The sequence below is a fragment of the Zea mays genome, chromosome 9, assembly GCF_902167145.1.
Source record: "Zea mays cultivar B73 chromosome 9, Zm-B73-REFERENCE-NAM-5.0, whole genome shotgun sequence".
Lineage (NCBI taxonomy): Eukaryota > Viridiplantae > Streptophyta > Magnoliopsida > Poales > Poaceae > Zea > Zea mays.
This window is the reverse complement of record NC_050104.1, coordinates 132,979,229-132,997,325: the sequence shown is the minus strand read 5'-3', so window position 1 is coordinate 132,997,325 and position 18,097 is coordinate 132,979,229. Positions and strand designations below refer to the sequence as shown.

The 18,097-nt window shown below is 43.8% G+C and overlaps 1 protein-coding gene and 1 non-coding gene across 4 annotated transcripts; one reads left to right on the top strand and one right to left on the bottom strand.

Annotated features, from left to right (window-relative positions):
• Positions 1–669: 669 nt before the first annotated feature.
• On the top strand, positions 670–9,097 carry LOC103639111 (protein phosphatase 2C 32). Of its 3 annotated transcripts, XM_008661908.4 has the most exons (6): positions 670–3,852; positions 5,272–5,403; positions 6,117–6,230; positions 7,380–7,644; positions 8,437–8,570; positions 8,769–9,000. In XM_008661908.4, exons 1-5 carry the CDS (start codon positions 1,453–1,455, stop codon positions 8,550–8,552), a joined length of 3,027 nt encoding a protein of 1,008 aa, XP_008660130.1. In that variant the 5' UTR covers positions 670–1,452; the 3' UTR covers positions 8,553–8,570; positions 8,769–9,000. The 3 variants fall into 3 exon arrangements, with proteins under 3 accessions (XP_008660130.1, XP_020399468.1, XP_035818565.1); XM_020543879.2 differs by lacking the exon at positions 5,272–5,403 and having other exon boundaries at positions 8,769–9,097; XM_035962672.1 differs by having other exon boundaries at positions 8,437–9,097.
• Positions 9,098–13,995: 4,898 nt separating this feature from the next.
• On the bottom strand, positions 13,996–14,113 carry LOC111590247 (U5 spliceosomal RNA). The gene has a single exon (XR_004852947.1). It is a non-coding gene; the product is annotated as a U5 spliceosomal RNA (small nuclear RNA).
• Between the last annotated feature and the right edge of the window lie 3,984 nt (positions 14,114–18,097).

Below are 18,097 nucleotides of genomic sequence, written 5' to 3'. Positions count from 1 at the left end.
TCCAACCCGTCTCCATCCAAATCGTGGCAACGACGATGATGACGAGGGGGGTCCCGTTGGCGTTGGGCCACCACCCAGGGAGCTCCCTCCAGCCTGCTCTTTTGCTTCGCTTTGACTCTCGCAGGGCAGCAGGCAGGCAGGCAGCGCCACCAAATCCAATGATGCAAGACACCAATCCGCAACAGACACCAGCAGGGGTTGTGGGGGGCAACAAAAAGGAAAAACAAAACAAAACAAAACAAAAAATGGCAGTATCACAAACCATTACAAAAGGCGACTGGCCGTAGTGTAGGTGTAGTGTAGGGAGGAAAACATTTAGAAAGCCGAAAGAGATGGTAGGAAAACATATGGTAGAGTGTGAGGGTGGTGGACATGCATGTCGAGTGAGACTTGTGCGCCAAGACTTGTATCGAACGTTTGGAATTTTGTTGGTCGCGCAAGAAACTAAGGTTTTTTTCCCGTTTTCAGATGAGAATTTTTAATCAAAGAGGGGACAAATGGCGTAGCGTGGCCATTAAGCCAAAGCCGGCCTGCCTGTCTGCCTGCGCAAGCGTTTCAAGTCAGAAACAAAATTACGACCCACGAATTAAACTATTATGACGCGTTAAAAAAAAGACATTAGAATTTCCTTGGTAAACCTGCAACGAGAGAAGGGGAAAAGTACTGAGAGAAAAAACATCATTCAGGAGCAAGAGTTTTACAGAAATCTGTCGGAAAGAGGCAAACAAAACAAGAAGAGGAGGCAACGCAAGCAACAGCCAAAACAGGCGGCGGCGGCGAGCGAGGGAGCAGCGTTGCAAACCACCAGCTCCCCCTCTGGAGTCTCGTCTCGCTTCCACTCCACTGCGCTGTGCTCTTCCACTCCACTGCCTCCTCCCTCCCTCGCTCACACAGCTTCCAACGATTCCATTCCCAGCTCCCTCCCTCCTCTCCCCAACTTTTTCCTCCGTCCCCCGTTCCTCCCCTCCCAACCCATTTCAAATCGCACCAAAACCCCCCCGAGGACCTGCAGCGAGGCCTCCCCTCTCCGCGCTCGCCCTAGCCTAGCCAGGCATCCGCCCCCCGCGTAGATCCCCCATTCCTCGGCCCCATCGCTCTCTCGCCCGCCCGCCGCCGGCGGCCAGATTCCGGATCCGCCGGGAGGTCTCGTTCGGAGACGGGAGGCGCCGCCCGTGCCTGCCTGATCGGTCGCTGAGACTTGGCGGCGGGTCCTGGCATGGGATTGCGGCGCCGGGGCATTTCCCCGACCAGGCGGCGGGCGGCGGCCTAAGATGCGAGGGCGGCTGGCCCGGGGTGTGGGGCACCAGCTCGGGGACCGCTTCTCGCCGTGCGCCGGCGTCCGCCTGCTCATGCTGCCGGCCGCCCGGGGCCCTCGGCGACGGGCATTGGGGCGCGCTCTTCCCGCGGGCTGCTGAGACGCGGACGCGCCGTGCCACCAGCCTCCCGCCGGCCATGGGCAACAGCACGTCCCGCGTCGTCGGCTGCTTCGCGCCGCCCGACAAGGCCGGCGGCGTCGACCTCGACTTCCTCGAGCCGCTCGACGAAGGGCTCGGCCACTCCTTCTGCTACGTCCGCCCGGGCGGCGGCGCCGCCGCAGACTCGCCCGCGATCACGCCCTCCAACTCCGAGCGCTACACGCTCGATTCCAGCGTCATGGACTCGGAGACCCGCAGCGGGTCCTTCCGCCAGGAGCCTGCCGACGACCTGGCCGCCGCCGCCGCCGCTGCCGCCGGTCTGCAGCGGCCCTGCAGGAGCTTCGGCGAGACTACCTTCCGGACCATATCGGGGGCCTCCGTCAGCGCGAACGCGTCCTCCGCCAGGACGGGCAACCTCGCCGTCTCCCTCGCCGGTGACGTGCAGGAGCCCGCCGCCGCGTTCGAGAGCACCGCCTCCTTCGCCGCCGTGCCCTTGCAGCCGGTGCCGCGAGGCTCGGGGGCGCTCAACACCTTCCTGTCGGGCCCGCTGGAGAGAGGATTCGCGTCCGGCCCGCTGGACAAGGGCTCCGGCTTCATGTCTGGGCCATTGGACAAGGGAGCCTTCATGTCAGGCCCCATCGATGGTGGCAGCAGAAGCAACTTCTCAGCACCTCTTTCCTATGGCGGGAGGAAGGCTCGTCTCGGGCGTCTTGTACATAGGATCAGCAGACCCATGAAAACCGCATTGTCCAGAACATTCAGCAGGAGCTCACAAAATCCAGGCTGGGTTCAAAAGTTTCTCTCGCATCCTATGACTCAACTGCCCTGGGCAAGGGACGCAAAGTCCAGATCAGAAGGCTCACAGAATGGCTTGGAACCCGGGATACCTGAACATGAGTATAATGTGACAAGGAACCTTCAGTGGGCTCATGGAAAGGCAGGGGAAGATAGGGTGCATGTTGTTCTATCCGAAGAGCAAGGATGGCTATTCATTGGAATTTACGATGGTTTTAGTGGCCCTGATGCACCTGACTTTCTAATGAGCACTCTATACAAGGCCATCGATAAAGAACTGGAAGGACTGCTCTGGGTCTACGAAGACAGCTCTGAAAGGAGTGATCATGTATCTACTCATGAAGAGGGTGAATCAGTTGCTGCTTCTGTGGATGCTCCTCATGGTGATAGTGACCAGTTCCAGAGTGACAGTGGGAAACAAGAACAAGTTGGTAATTTTGGAAAACAAAATATTTCACCTGGAAAGGGTTGTGATGAAAGTGTCTTGCAGGTTCAGCCAAACTGTACCAGCAGTGAAGAGAAAAATTTGGCTACACAGGGTTCAACTAGTGAGAAGTTGGCCAGGGATGAGATAGTTGAGGAAATGGCTGGAGCTGATCTGGGAAATGATCTCCAAAGTAGAGAATCTCAAAACTCAAACAGAGGTCTTTCAGATACAGATCTAAACAACAATTGTAGCTGTGCAACAGAAACCACTTCCTATTGTGATCAGCATGCCAAATTCTTGAAAGAAAACAGAAAGAGCAAGCGTCTTTTTGAGCTTCTTGAGATGGAATTGCTAGAAGATTATAACAAAAGGTTATCTAAGGCATCACCAAAGGAAAGGAAAATACCGAACTTGCATGTTACACAGGCGGGCACTGCAGAAGTGTTCTCAAGAAACACAGCTGAAGTCTCCAGGTGTTCATTGGCAGCAACTGGAGAATGTTTTGATGATTCTGAAGATCTTGGAAGTTCAAGACACGCTGATAGTGTACTTGGCATAGATATTAAAGAGTGTACTGGGTGTTCCATATCTACATCTTCATCAGGGCACAAGCAAGTTACGAGAAGATTTGTGTTCGGATCAAAGTTGAGGAAGATGTACAAAAAGCAAAAAATGCTGCAAAAGAAGTTTTTCCCGTGGAACTACGATTGGCACAGAGATCAACCTCATGTTGATGAAAGTGTTATAAAATCTTCAGAGGTCACTAGGAGATGTAAGTCAGGGCCCGTAGAGCATGATGCTGTATTGAGGGCGATGTCACGGGCGCTGGAAACGACAGAGGAAGCATACATGGATATTGTGGAAAATGAGCTTGATAGACACCCAGAACTTGCATTAATGGGTTCTTGTGTCCTTGTAATGTTAATGAAGGACCAGGATGTATATGTCATGAATCTTGGGGACAGCCGAGCTATCTTGGCACAGGACAATGATCAGTACAATAGCTCAAGTTTCTCAAAAGGAGATTTACGACATCGAAACAGGTCAAGGGAGTCACTTGTTCGTGTTGAACTTGATAGGATATCGGAAGAGTCGCCGATGCATAATCCTAACAGTCACCTAAACAGCAACACAAAAGCTAAGGAACTGTCAATATGTAGACTAAGAATGAGAGCGGTGCAACTGTCAACTGACCATAGCACGAGTATTGAGGAGGTAATAATTCTGTTAAACAAATGCTATTATTGTGTTCACTTCCTAATGACATCTGCTATCCTATACATATTTGGCTTTGAGTTCTTCGTCTACTAATCCTGCAGAATTAGCGGTTCCTTTGATCAGTTTTCTTTATTTCCTTAAGGAAACAGCAAAATGATATACAAACTTCTTGCCTTAGTTAATACAGCGATGCTAAAATATGTAGTTTCCTAATTTGAGTTGATTTTGTGGCACAGAATTTGATAGAGCTGATTGTAATGGAGTTTAAACCTCTTCACATATCCAAATCATTTTATTGATACTGTAAATTCATGATATTATGGTTTTAAAAGGTATTGTAAGTAGTTCAGCTATCAGGAAACCAGCAACCGAAAATTTTATTTAGAAAATAATCGTTTTTATGATTTATATGTGCTTCTGTGATTTTTGGATACTATTCCTTTAGGTTGGTCAAAAATAATTCAAACCCACAAGCTATCTTGAACTTTTTGAAGTACTAGTTTGGCTTATCATCACCACATGTTAGAAATACCTCTTGCTTAAAACTTGTGCCTGTTACTACATTCAAATCACTGTGCCCGTTTGTCCTGAACTGCAGCCAGTAATCTTACTTTTTTTGGAACACGCAGGAGAGTTGTGTTTCACATTAATAGAATAAGAGAGTTACAACATACACGCAGCCACCCCACAATCATGAAAAAGCTATAACTGTCACTTTTAAGAGAAAATAATAATGACACAACCCGACGAACTTAAAACCCCGAGCTAGGAGCAGTAAGGAAAGGGAGTACCTTAACTCATGCCATGGACCAATGCTGAGATTCCTCCAATCCTCCCCAGCAAGACAAGAGACTGTAAGTAGGCTTGGAGAAATGACATTGACAAACAGTCAGTTTCTGTGTTTCCACAGCAACCAGCCAGATATAGTCTGCCTGGCTTCTTTAAGTTATCTAGATGATTAATTGAGCTTACTCACTAATTTAGATATGCAGAAACTATCAAATAAGTTCTTCAAAACAAAAATGCATTTGAGTAATGTTTCCGTTTGTCGAATATACCAAATTCCATATCTAAAATAAATTTTGAAATATAATAGGACTGGGCCTAGTGCAGTGGTTAGAGTTGTCTCTTTGAGTCACTAGGTCATGGGTTTGAAGCAGCCTCTCCACATTTGCGGGGAAGACTTGCCTTGGTTTATCCCTTCCCTTGACCCACTCATGTGGGAGTCTTTGACACTGAGCCTGCATTCCTTTAATAGGACTGCTATATTATTGAACATTAGTATGCCTTACTAGCTAGTAGTTACAATTGTTCAGTACATACTTTACAAGAGGTCCACAGATCACAACCTAGTTTATTTGCATGTAAGCTCGTAGACGAGATGTCTAATGCTAACTTTCATTTAATGCCCTGCAGTTGAATTTGTCTTGGCGACAGCCAGGGGTATGGCCTTCCCCGGGACTGACAACATTATTATCATATTATCATCTAGAGAACTTATTGCTTGCTAGTTTGACGGTAGCCTTATATTGTCCGATCTTTAGATTTGTAAGTGTTGTTTTATGTACTTCAGCCCAGTGTTTTACACATGTAGATATTAATTGGAAGGGTGTCTAATTGGCTCTATTTGTAACGTTCTGATGTAAATGAAATCAGGCATACTTTTGTCTTCTAGAAATGCCTTTCAATGAATCGGTTTTGTTTCTGCAGCTAGTTATGTTTTTTGAGACATTGCAGCATCTTGTGGTGCTGGGAGCACACCTAGATGCCTAGGCAATATGGCGTAGCTAAAACCTCGTGGTGTCCTGTGGCGTCTGGCTCTGGCTCTTAGGCCTAGGGTACACCGCAACACCTAGGCAGCACCTCAAAAACCATATAAGAGGATATATGATTTTTTTCAATGTCTTTATTCTTTTTAAGAAGGGTACGTTTGGTGCAGTGGTAAGTGAGAGCTGTCTCACCGAGTCATGAGTTTGAAGCAATCTCTCTGCATTTGCGGGGGAGGCTTGCCTCGGTTTATCCCTTTCCCAGAACCCACTCATGTGGGGGCATCCGGCACGGGATCTACCCATCTTCTTCGTTTATTTTTAGAACAAACCCTCCAGTTGGCTCATCCAGTCACATTTGAAATTTCATTTTAACTTGCTCTCTCAAGTTTAATTGTTAAATCTGGTTAGAGTGCTACCTTGAACTATTACAGTAGTGACTACTGGCTAGAATTTGTTTAACCATTCAGTTTATTTTGTGATGATGCGCTTCAGGAAGTCTTGAGGATTAAAGTAGAGCATCCTGATGATCCCCATTCTGTCTTTAATGATAGAGTGAAGGGACAGCTGAAGGTTACTAGAGCTTTTGGTGCTGGTTTTCTAAAGAAGGTATGTTCATAGGACCTTGCATGCCTATGATTGATAATTGTCCTACCTCGGTATGTCAAACAATATGTGACTATGTCAGTAGTCTTTCATATTTTATTATGATGAGGTGTGATGTGCCTCTCATGCCAGAACCACATGCTTGAATTGTTTATGTGCTGCTTGTGTTAAATGATGGAAACTTGGTATGTATTTTTCTGGGGTTTGATCAACGCTAGTGTAAACAGCAGACCAGCAGAGGGCTCCATGTCCACTAGAACACCACAAAGAGTGAGCTACGGTGCTATAGTCATGGTTGCATATCATCTCCAGTAGTTGTCATAATGGAATATCTCATTATTTCATTATGCATTATACTGCATGCTGTGCTGGTTCATATGACACTAGCACATGCAAATCTACAGTGCCTAGGTTTCAAGGTGGCAGTTAGAATATCGCCACGGTGCTATAGTCATGGTTGCATATCATCTCCAGTAGTTGTCATAATGGAATATCTCATTATTTCATTATGCATTATACTGCATGCTGTGCTGGTTCATATGACACTAGCACATGCAAATCTACAGTGCCTAGGTTTCAAGGTGGCAGTTAGAATATCGCCACGGTGCTATAGTCATGGTTGCATATCATCTCCAGTAGTTGTCATAATGGAATATCTCATTATGCATTATACTGCATGCTGTGCTGGTTCATATGACACTAGCACATGCAAATCTACAGTGCCTAGGTTTCAAGGTGGCAGTTAGAATATCGCCACGGTGCTATAGTCATGGTTGCATATCATCTCCAGTAGTTGTCATAATGGAATATCTCATTATGCATTATACTGCATGCTGTGCTGGTTCATATGACACTAGCACATGCAAATCTACAGTGCCTAGGTTTCAAGGTGGCAATTAGAATATCGCCATCCCTTGTTGCCTTGATAACCATGCAAAGGGCAGAAGAGGCCAGGTCTGCTGGTCAAATAACTGAAGATGAACAGATTTTATGGATATTTGTGGCAGTAGCCTTTCTTAATTTGTTTAACTAAACTCCAAATAAAAGTTCCATTGGTATAGATGTTCTCAGTACTTTCAAGAGGCAAACTATGTTTATTGCAACGTAATGTTCTGTTCAATTGGTTGAGTTGTCCTTTTTTTCCTGTTGCAGCCAAAATTTAACGAGGCACTACTTGAGATGTTCAGCATCGACTATGTTGGAACATCACCATATATCAGCTGCAACCCTTCTGTACTTCACCATCGTCTCTGTGCAAATGATCGGTTTCTTGTACTGTCCTCAGATGGATTGTATCAATATTTCAGCAATGATGAGGTAGTTTCGCATGTGTTGTGGTTCATGGAAAATGTACCAGAGGGAGACCCAGCGCAATACCTTGTAGCTGAACTTCTTTGTCGGGCAGCCAAGAAGAATGGTCAGTTCTGCCTCTGCCTTCATAAATTTAAATCTATGGAAATTTGATTCAAATGACTTACTATGTGTGTTTTTTATGATTCCGAGTATCTGGTGCTATTCTCTCTTTTTTTATCTAGCTATCAGATATTATATTTCAACCCTTGACCGTGAAGTTTTCCTGCAGCATTGCTCATAGCATAGTAGCATGCCTATTCATCCTGTGTGCTGCATGGAACACCTGAACTTATTTGTGTTTGGCCTTATGCCATTCATTTCCGGTTTGGTATTTGTACTGAATGATAAATGCTTTATGAATGCTGTAGTTGTTGGAACTTATGGATATAATTCATTGGAAGCTTTCTGGCAATGAGAAAGGATCCTAATTCTTTTTCACGTATTTGATTCTCTTAAAATACCTGTGCCAGGAAACTGTGTTAATGTTGATGGCATTAGAGGATTAAATAATCTTGCTGAGTTGTGAACTTTGGGTGTGTCCACCTGATCTAGTGATACTCCGTACCCCTTTGTGGCCATTTTTGTTGGGCATCTGAGTTTTCACCAACGCCAATACGTCTTTGTGCTATGCTCCTACTTTAGGAGTTATTCTTGGGATATCGTTCCGATGACAATTATTTTCCTAAATGCCATCTTTTTCCTTGGTTTGAACATAGGATATGCTTGTTTCGAGGATTGGTCTGTGTAAACTATGAAAGTACTTTTGAAATCTTATGTACTGATGGCAATAAGAAAAATAAATTGTATTTATGCTAAGTCTTTTTTTTTCTTCCTGGGTGTTGAATGACACATGCAGGAATGAATTTTCACGAGCTACTGGATATCCCCCAGGGTGATCGTCGGAAATACCATGATGATGTTTCTGTTATGGTAATCTCACTTGAAGGAAGAATCTGGCGATCTTCTGGATGAGTGTTGAAACATGACCTGGTCTGTTCCTTGCAGCCTTGCTTAGTGTAGTAAATCGACTCAATCAGGAAAGGCACCAATGTCTTGCTGTCTTTATTTTTCAACCATGTTCAAATTCTGGCAATCCATGTGCCTTCTCTGTCTTATACGTTTTGGATTTGCGCTGCATTCTTGGGCAGTCCGAATTGACGTATACATGTTTTTCTCTTTTGTTATTAGGAAGAAAAGGTTCTTTGGAGGGCAGATATGTTTTCCCGGTGTTCCCTTAAAATTTATTTTTGTATTGTGGGGTTATTATTTTATTTTTTCTATTTTTTTACATTTGCTAAAAAAAGGACCGTTCTTTTCTGAGTTGGGGCACAGCCGCACAGGTGACGGGTGTCCATGGTGTTGTGGATCGATGCTAAGCAATTATGCATTATGTTTATGTGATAAATTGTTTTGGGGCGTAGGGGCTGTATGCATTATGTTTATGTGATAAATTGTTTTGGGGCGTAGGGGCTGGAGGGTTCCATGATACAGTTGTTTATTTTTGTTTACGTAATGAATTATGCCTTTTATTGTTTAGATTCCTGTTCTCGTTGAGGACCTGTTAGTTACAACCAAGGAGGTTCAAAGGAACAAAAGATTCCAGAGGAATGTGGTGGTTATCAGCCTATGATGAATCAACCTCAACTATGAGATAATGACAGTATTGTGATTCTGAATTTGGGAATATATGCTGTGACCGACCTTTGACCCCAGCATTTTTGGCTGGAGCCTTTTCACTGCTAGATGCCTGGATTCCCCCATAGTGGTGGATCCAAGAAGGGGCTATTAAGCTAAGGGATCCAAGAAGGGGCTATTAAGCTAAGGCTATAAATTTTTTAAATTAAACAAAAAATATAATTGATGTTTAATATGACACAAGAAGCAAGATATAATTTAAACATTCAAGAAATATGTAGTCTAAAAATAAGTCGATACGAATTCTAGAAATACAATAATCTTGCACATAACGTTTATAGGTTGATGCTGCGAGGTAAATTTATTTTTCGAGTTCTTAAGCCTTGAAAATGTTTTAAAATCTTTTCATCTCGAATATCTACAAACATATCCCGCTCAATATAGTATAGCATGTTGTTATTCATCCATTCATCACCCATTTTATTTATTCTTTCAGTCTTGATAATGTTCATAGCAGAAAAGGCCCTCTCAACAGTTGCAAGTTGCAGTTGCCACTGGCAAGCTCACCCATTTTATTTGTCCTAATTGTTTTAGAATTAGAAGCATTTTCTTCTGGTTCTTGATGAGAAATTTGTCCATCTTATTCCTATAAACATGGGATTACTATCAAATAAATAATCAAATCAAAACTTCAAATCAAACTCAAAGCAAACAATAGCACACGTTTTACCTTCACTGCTTGTCTGCTTCACAAATCACAGCTTCACCTTCGCTGCTTCGCATTTCGCACGGAGTGTCCTACCTGCATGATCTGTCACAAATTAGCAGAAACTCTCTTGGCCTCGTATTCCTTCATCGTCCCAACAGAACAACGAACCCCCAACAGAAAGCTTGTATAGTTGTGACCTTGTACTACAAGACATTATCCTTTGTATATCTATACCATACATCACTGGCTCATCACTCCAACGCAAGAACAAGCTAAGCACACTTTCTTCTCAGCACGTGTGTACAAACCTGAGCTCCACGAATTAGCAGAATTGCAGTCCCTCCGGGGGCGGAGCTGGTGCCATCTTCATTGGGGTTGCAGAAACTCTCTTGGCCTCCTATTCCTGCATGATCTGTCACAAATTAGTAGAATTGCAGTCCCCTCCAGAGCTCCACAAGAGGCAGGCCTAGATTTCCCAGTTTCCCACCTTCTTAGTTGGAGAAATGGAAGGGTAGAAAGTTGTTGCGCCCAAATATCCGCGCCCACCCGACCACCCCTGCTCGGCTCACGGCTGCTCCGGACTCTGGTCCGCCGCGCTCCCGCCTCCGGGCGAAGGTCAAAGGGTTTAGCGCACGGTCGCCGCGTCGGAACCAAGGCGAAGGTCGAAGGTGGGAGCGCAGAGCGGCGGCTGGACAGCGGCGTGGTCGCGGCGGTGCTTCGGGCGGGGCAAGCGGCGGTGCTCCGACCTCCGGGCGAGCGGCGTTGTGGGTTGCGGCGGTGCTTTGGGCGTGGGCGGCTGGCGGCTCGAGCTGGAGGGTAGAGGGAGGAGGAGCGACCGGGGGACAGTTCACGCGGTCGCGCGGCTGGAGCTGATGGGCCTATTCGCTGATTTTTTGGCCGCGACCGGGGCTGCAGCCCAGGCAGCCCCGGTTGGAGATCCGCCCCTGATTCCCCATGCTTGAGCGATGCTGACTTGTTTGCATTCGGGGTTGGTACCATTGTTTATGTAGTTGGGATTTGGATTTGGGGGGGGACTGTAAGTGCATAGTGTGAAATGGTGTAGTCAATTGTCAAACAGTTGCATGCTTGAAAGAGTTTGTTGAGAGGGCTTTGAGACGTACTTTCGGAAAGGCCGAAAGGGACAAAGCTAGTTATAGTATTCGTTTCGGATTGAAAGCCGGCTGTTTGGATAATTATAATCCATAGAGATAAAAACATTGTAGAATAGTAGAAGCTATTATAGATTAAAAGCCAAGATCTCTTCCTTCTGTCACATATGCACTGTTCAACATGAGATCTGAAACTGTTAGAGCTAGTGATAGTTAACTACTGATGATCTACGAATTCTTTCACACGCAACAAAAACTTGATGGTCAACTACAGACGATCTATACGAATTCTTTCACACGCATCAAAAACCACTACTCGGGTGAATATAGTTTAACATTTTTTCACACAGGAGAACTGCGTATCAATATATTAAAAAGATAAAGTAAAGTCTAAAATAGACCCAATACAACGTGACAGAATGGCAAGGAAGAAACTCAAACAAAAAACACTGAGAAACAAAGCTGAAAGCAAACCTAAACACTGAAGAACAAAACAAAAAAACACAAGGATAGAAATTTCTAAGGGTTCTAGCTCCGGCCTCCAGCCAATTCCCAAAATATTGTATCTTCTTGGACGTGCTAAAGAATGGTGCCAATGATTAAAAAAACACAAGAGTTTCTATGTTTTTAGAGCCACCATGCCACAAGAATTATTATTGAATTAAATCTTTTTCTGACTTTAACATGATATGTGGCACTTTGTACCAGCTATGTTCACAATAACAAAGAAAACTTAGAAGAGAATGTCTCAACGCGGCTGTCATCTCGTCTTTCTTAAAGTTAAACTTACTAGATTTATAGAAAGTAATATCAATATTTATATTTGCAAATGTAAGTATTATAAAAATGGGTTTACCTATTAATCTATGAAAATATTATGCACCATAAATGGTAGTATATTTTATATAATTAACTTAAAAGAAACTTTTACTTCTAAAAAACGATATTAAAGGGACCCTAACGTATAAGAGGATAAATTAGACATCTTAAAATTTACTTATTAAATTAAAGTCTATAATTTTTATTTAACAAAACAATATTCAAGAAAGTAATCTATCTATATCTAGATCTGCAACTATGATTCTGATAGGTATGTTGCCATCTCTATCGTAAATGACTCATACAACCTAGGTTCCAATCATATTACAGCCTAGCAAGCTAAACTAAAAAAATAAGCATACAAACTAGGTGATCTGTAAATAAAGTGTGGAAGCTTAATTAAGATATAGATGTAAACTCTCATTGATGACTTTGTTATTTTTACTTAGGTGTTGAGAATCTCACACTTTTCTCTAATCCTTGTTGGAGCCTCTCGTAAGGATGTCTTTGTAAGGGCTAAACTCCTGGTCGGGTAACTTCATGGATAATCCTCGAGGATTCACCACACGCAAGTAGGTCTCTAGGATGGACTCTCGTATAGTTCTCCTCGCCATCTTCACTATGGGCTTTTAGCCAAACCACTGTGGGCTTCATTCCTTCGGACCACGGTGGTGATCACACCATAAAGTTTGTGTAGTCTCTCAAGGCTACAGGCTCTCGAAGTACAATAATGATGTGTGCAAGCCGAGCAGTAAGAGGAATGCAAATCTTACTAAACACTAGGCTTAAACCTATAGCAAGCACATACGAGATGTCTAATTGGCCTAAGCATTCTGTAAAGTGCATGCACTAATCACCATATATATCACTAAACACTATGCAAGTGGAGAGCACTAGAGTAGAGCACCAACTCTTTTTGTTATGTTACTCAACTCCCATTGGCCAGATGTGGTGGTATATATAGCCCCAAGTCCAAAACTAGTTACATGCTTTCTATGCACTCATCAGACATGTCCGATGTACTCACGTCTTATACATAGTCGAATTATAGTTTAGGATGTGACGATGTCTTATAAGGTTGTGGGCAACAAATCATGCATATGCTAATGCAAAACACTAATTTGCAACGTAGATTCTACTCTTTACATGATGTACTTTAAAATAGGAGGCGAGATGGGTATAAATGTTGGAGATAGCCTAAGAGATAATGAAATGAGTAATATGGTGACTCATATTCGACTTCAGTGCGATGAAGCACCATGTAACACTTTATATTAGGTATGTTTGGCTCGGTTATGAGCTATGGAAAAACTACGGTGAATTTTGGAAAAAAAATGATGAGTTATGTGTCACTAAAAAGACGTAGTCTATTTGGTTCAAGGAACTATGAAAAGTCTATCCTCCTTTTATCTCCGTTGAGATAATTGAAATCATAGCCGTTTGGCTGATCTTAAAGCAGAACTACTGTAGCAGCAGCAGCAGTTGTTTTCTCCTCACGTTTTATTGCGGAAGAAGCAGCAACAGTGCTGCATCTGCAGCAGTTGTTTTCTCCTCACGTTTTATTTAGGGTTTAAAGCAACTACTACACAAACTAGCTTCAGGGTTCAAACTGTTTGATTGGTGTCCTGCTTTTTGGCCGAGGAAACACTTTTCAAAAACTAAACCAAACACAGCTTATAAGAGCACTTTTCATCATTCATTCAATAGAGCATTTTTCATCACTCACTTAATAACGTTGAGGTCGGTATAGTCTTATAATCACTTAATAACAAAAAATTATATTAATATAGAAGCTGTAAAACCAAACAAAGCTTGCAAAAGCACTTTTCATACATTTACTTAATAATTATAGCTAAACACTTAAACTCAAGAAACCCAATTAAAAGAACGTCGATATAGTTGTATAAGAAAAATATGTCAAATTCTCACTTAATAATGGTACAAGTAAAAACTATCAACAAATTCTAAAAAAGAATTTACATGCATGAGAAAAAACTTGTTGGGCCCCTCCTCGATGAAGTACAGCCCTCACTTAACAATTATACAACCGAATCTAAAAGAAGTTTACGTGACAAAGAAAAACTGGTTTAAATTCAACTTGCTTAAAGTTAAAATACCGTCAAAAGCTTATTTACAATTGTTGGGCTCCTCACTGAGGTGGAACCCTTCAAAAATATTTGTATGCTGCTTAATGCAGCAAGCACACGGTATTCTTTAGTAAAAGGCGAAAGAATAGTTCGCTTTGTGCTCGCTGCGCAGCTGCGTGTTCTGTTCGAAACGCTGCCAGCTCTCGTAAATAGGAGTGCTCGCAGCTGTTACAAGGCTCAGAAACCAGTTTGGGACAAAGAGGGACCGGCCATGCTGCAACTGCAAGCCAGACGCACTGATGAATAGATGATGCCCACTGGGCCAGTGAACTACGCGGTCTAGACGGCGCTGGCTTTCCGGCCCAAACAAATGCTGTGAAGCGCAGCTGCGCAGGGCGCTGGTGCTGCCGGGCCCACCAGCCTCCAAAGGATTTAAAATATATATCATGCTATTACAATAACTCGAATTTAATCTTGCTATATTTTATAACAAAAAAACGATACTTTTAAGTGTGTTGTTTGCAGTTCCGTCTGTGTAGCCAAGCGCCCAAGCTCCAATTCCGTACAGCCATCCTAAAACAAAACAAATTATTCTTAACTTGAGGTCTTTCTGTTGCAAGACATAAGCTTCTCACACGAATCACCGTCCTTCTCGCATATATATATATATATACTAATTATGTGACTAATGTAGGCGTCCACACCGCTTTTGGTGCACGTTCTGTCTCGCGTGCCCCGCATGCGTGCCTCGCATCCCGCCGACAGCCCGCCGACCCGCCTCCCCCTTCCCCTAATCATGTGCCCCCTGCCCAGCCGATCCGCGGTTGCTGCCCCTATCCCGCCGATCCGCCGCTGCCGCCTCCTCCTTCCTCTAATCGCGCTGCCCTGTCCCGTCGATCCGCAGTTGTCGCCTCCCCCAACCCCTAATCACGCGCGTCTCGCTCCCGCCGATCCGCGGATCGGCTCTGCTCCGCCCTTCCATAATCAAGCACGAATCTACTCCCTCATCCTCGTCTCTCTCACAACTGCTTAGCTCATTCTCGTTCCTGCTCGTCGCCTCTTGAAAGCCAGGAGGACCCTCGCCTCCCCCTCCGCGCGCGCGTGGCAGCTATGGCAATGGACGACCTCGTGGGCGCCTCCTCCTCCTCCTCCATGGCGGCGGCCTCCTCCTCCTCGTATGGCTGGTAGGCGGTGCCGTCCAAATCTGTCGCGGATCTCCTCTCCCCATTACTGGGAGGGCCGCCATCCACGGCGTGATCCTATTTGACCACCATGCGCGCCGCGAGGACCACCACTAGGTGGTGCGCGTCTCTGTGGTCTTCTTCACCGACCAGGAGGCTGTTGAGACCCTAGGCGGGCTCAACCTGGACGTCATCGCAGTGCTCCCCACCGTCAGGTAGCATCGTCGGTCGAGGTCCGTGGCTGAGTGTGACGTGTACCTGGGCGAGTTCGCGCACAGGGAGCGGCTCAAGCAGTTGTCTCTCTTCTAGATCCCCCACCTCCTCTTTGTTCCCTCGGCTTAGCCACCACCTTGGCCCAGGCTCCTTGCACGTAGGGATAGGAAGATGCGGATTACTTATTTACAATTCATGTTTTCAGATTTACCTTCCAATTTTCTTAGTAATAATAATAATGTATAGGTAGTGCATCATGTTTTGATTCTAATCTATCTTGGGTCACCTGTTTTATACCGAGGTAACACATGTTTTATACCGAGATAATTAGTATGTATTCTGGAGCACTACTGCTGCTGTAAAGCTTCAATCATTATTCTTTATGGTGAGATTCAATGTCTTCAGATAATTCATTTTGTAAATTTTAGGTTACATAATGTCTCTCGAGTATGCTAGAGATGCTTTGCTGCAAAAGACCATGGACAACAAAGAAAATACAGGTGAATTATTTTCCCGATCTCATGGTTAGAAGCATATTTTTTCAGTATTCATAAGACACTGCTTATTCTTTTCCTAGGCAACGGGGCGCTCCCTCGCTGCCCTGCAGGCCGAGGTCACCACCGCCTCCTCCATGCTATCCCCTTATCCGGCTTCGAGAGGATCTCCGGCGAAGTCTCTCCGAAGGCCACGGGCTGTCCGAGGATTTGATCGAGGCGACCGTCGGCTCAGAGGTTGATTTGGCGTCCGCTTCCTCTCGGCCTTCTCCCCGGCAACGTTTGCCCGGGAGTGGGCCAAGGTCATTGACGGGTTCACATTTGTCGTCACGATCGCCTTGGTCATTTTGGGAGGCTAGGCGGTCTCTGCAACAATGTGTTCATGTCCATCTCTCTCGTCAGCATGTACGACAGGTGTGGCGAGATGGGCGAGGCTAGACTACAACCGCAGTGATGTCGATCAGGTTGTGTTTCCTTATAGTTCTTGTGCTGCTGCCTGCGCAGTGTTACGATTACTAAGGATGATATTAAGGTCTTTGTCATGGTGCCGTCGAAATCTAGCACTGAGTTTCCTAATGCTGCCTGGTGGTACGAGACCGTCTCTGCGGTTGTAGCCTCAATATTTGATTTATTTCACTGATTGCAAATTTGTAGGTGTAGTTGGTTGATTTATTTAACAGTTTGCAAATTTATAAGTGTCGCAGATTAACACATGTTGCTTGTTGCAGATTCCATGTAATGTTGTTGGCGTAAATATGCCAGCGTCATAAGCTCCTAAGGCAGTTACTCTTGCTGCTGAGGTTTGTTCTCTCTATCCTAAGCCATACGCCCTCATCTCTTTTTTATTTGTTTGTATCAATCTGTCATATAGGTCAAGCAATGGGGCAATGCTATTTTGTTTGATTTAGCGTGGTACATTTTTTCATTGATTGGTTAAGAAAAATTCCAGTTGATCTATGTTTATGATTTCTAAATTGCATTAAGTATCAATATCTCCGTAATTGTGTGATTAATTGAATGCCAAGGATGCTCTATATTTAATGCTTCTTTTTTCAATCACTGTCTTCTGCTGATGTAATCTTTTGACATGACACAAGAAAGATGACCAAGATCGCTGCTGCTATCATGAGTCTTTTGACCATGCATATAGCAACTAATCTACCACTAAGCAAGTATATGACACTGCATTAGCCCATTATAGACATCCAAACTCTTCTGGTGTTTCCCTTCTCAACTTCAAGGCTGATTTAATTCATTTAGTTGATTTATGGATTTGCTGTTTAAGGTAGTGGAACATGGTCTTGGACATTTGCCATTTATAGAAAAGCAGGTTATTACCCCAACAGGTATTTTGCAAGTGGCACCTTATATCTTGTAGCTGGTTAGTTGTGCACCTTATGAGTATTTTCCCCTATTTTGTTCCATCCAGAATGTTTGACTTGCAGGTTTAGGTTCCGAGGAATATCTTCTGTAACTGTCTAGAATAAGTTAATACTTTGTGTGATCTTGTTGCTGAGAAACTTAGCCACCTCAACAGTAATGGATATTGTGCCACACTATTATGTAGCAAGCTGGCTTTCATTCTTGTTTCCTGATAACATCAGTACCGCATTGAAATGGCAAACTTCTTAGTTCTATTATGTTTCAATATTCATGGTTACAAAATGTATTGGGGTTCTATATTTTTGACTAATGATTTGTTCACTTTGCTTTCATCAAGGTAGCCAACCTAGAAACTAGATTCCATTCATTAATTCTGCTAATCCAGTCATGTCACTGGTGGGTTATTGTACACTATATTCAAATTTGATACTGAAATGTCTTAAAGCATTTACAGTTGTAACTGTAATTATCTTCACTATTCATTTATATGGTTGTCCGTGACACACATACGTTTTCCATGCATGAATGTTTTTTAATCTAAGCCTTTTCTATCTCAATCAAAATAATATTTACCATTTACATGTTGCCAACATATGGGGTTGCTAATTCATTTTCTATGTTGTATTACTTTAGAAATTGACGCAATTTGGGACTAGACATCTTATCGCAGTTCTTTTAATTGATCAAAAGTTGTTAAAACAATCATTCTGGGTGGAAAGTTGTATGTCTATACCACTTTTAGCTATTAATTAGTTGTCTGAACTCACAAATATCTTGCTAGGGCACTGGTGGTATTATTATAATTCCAGTGATAATTCTAAATCCATGTGTGTACATTTATTGGGGGAATATGTAGTGGATAACCATATTTCAGTGTGAATAGGATA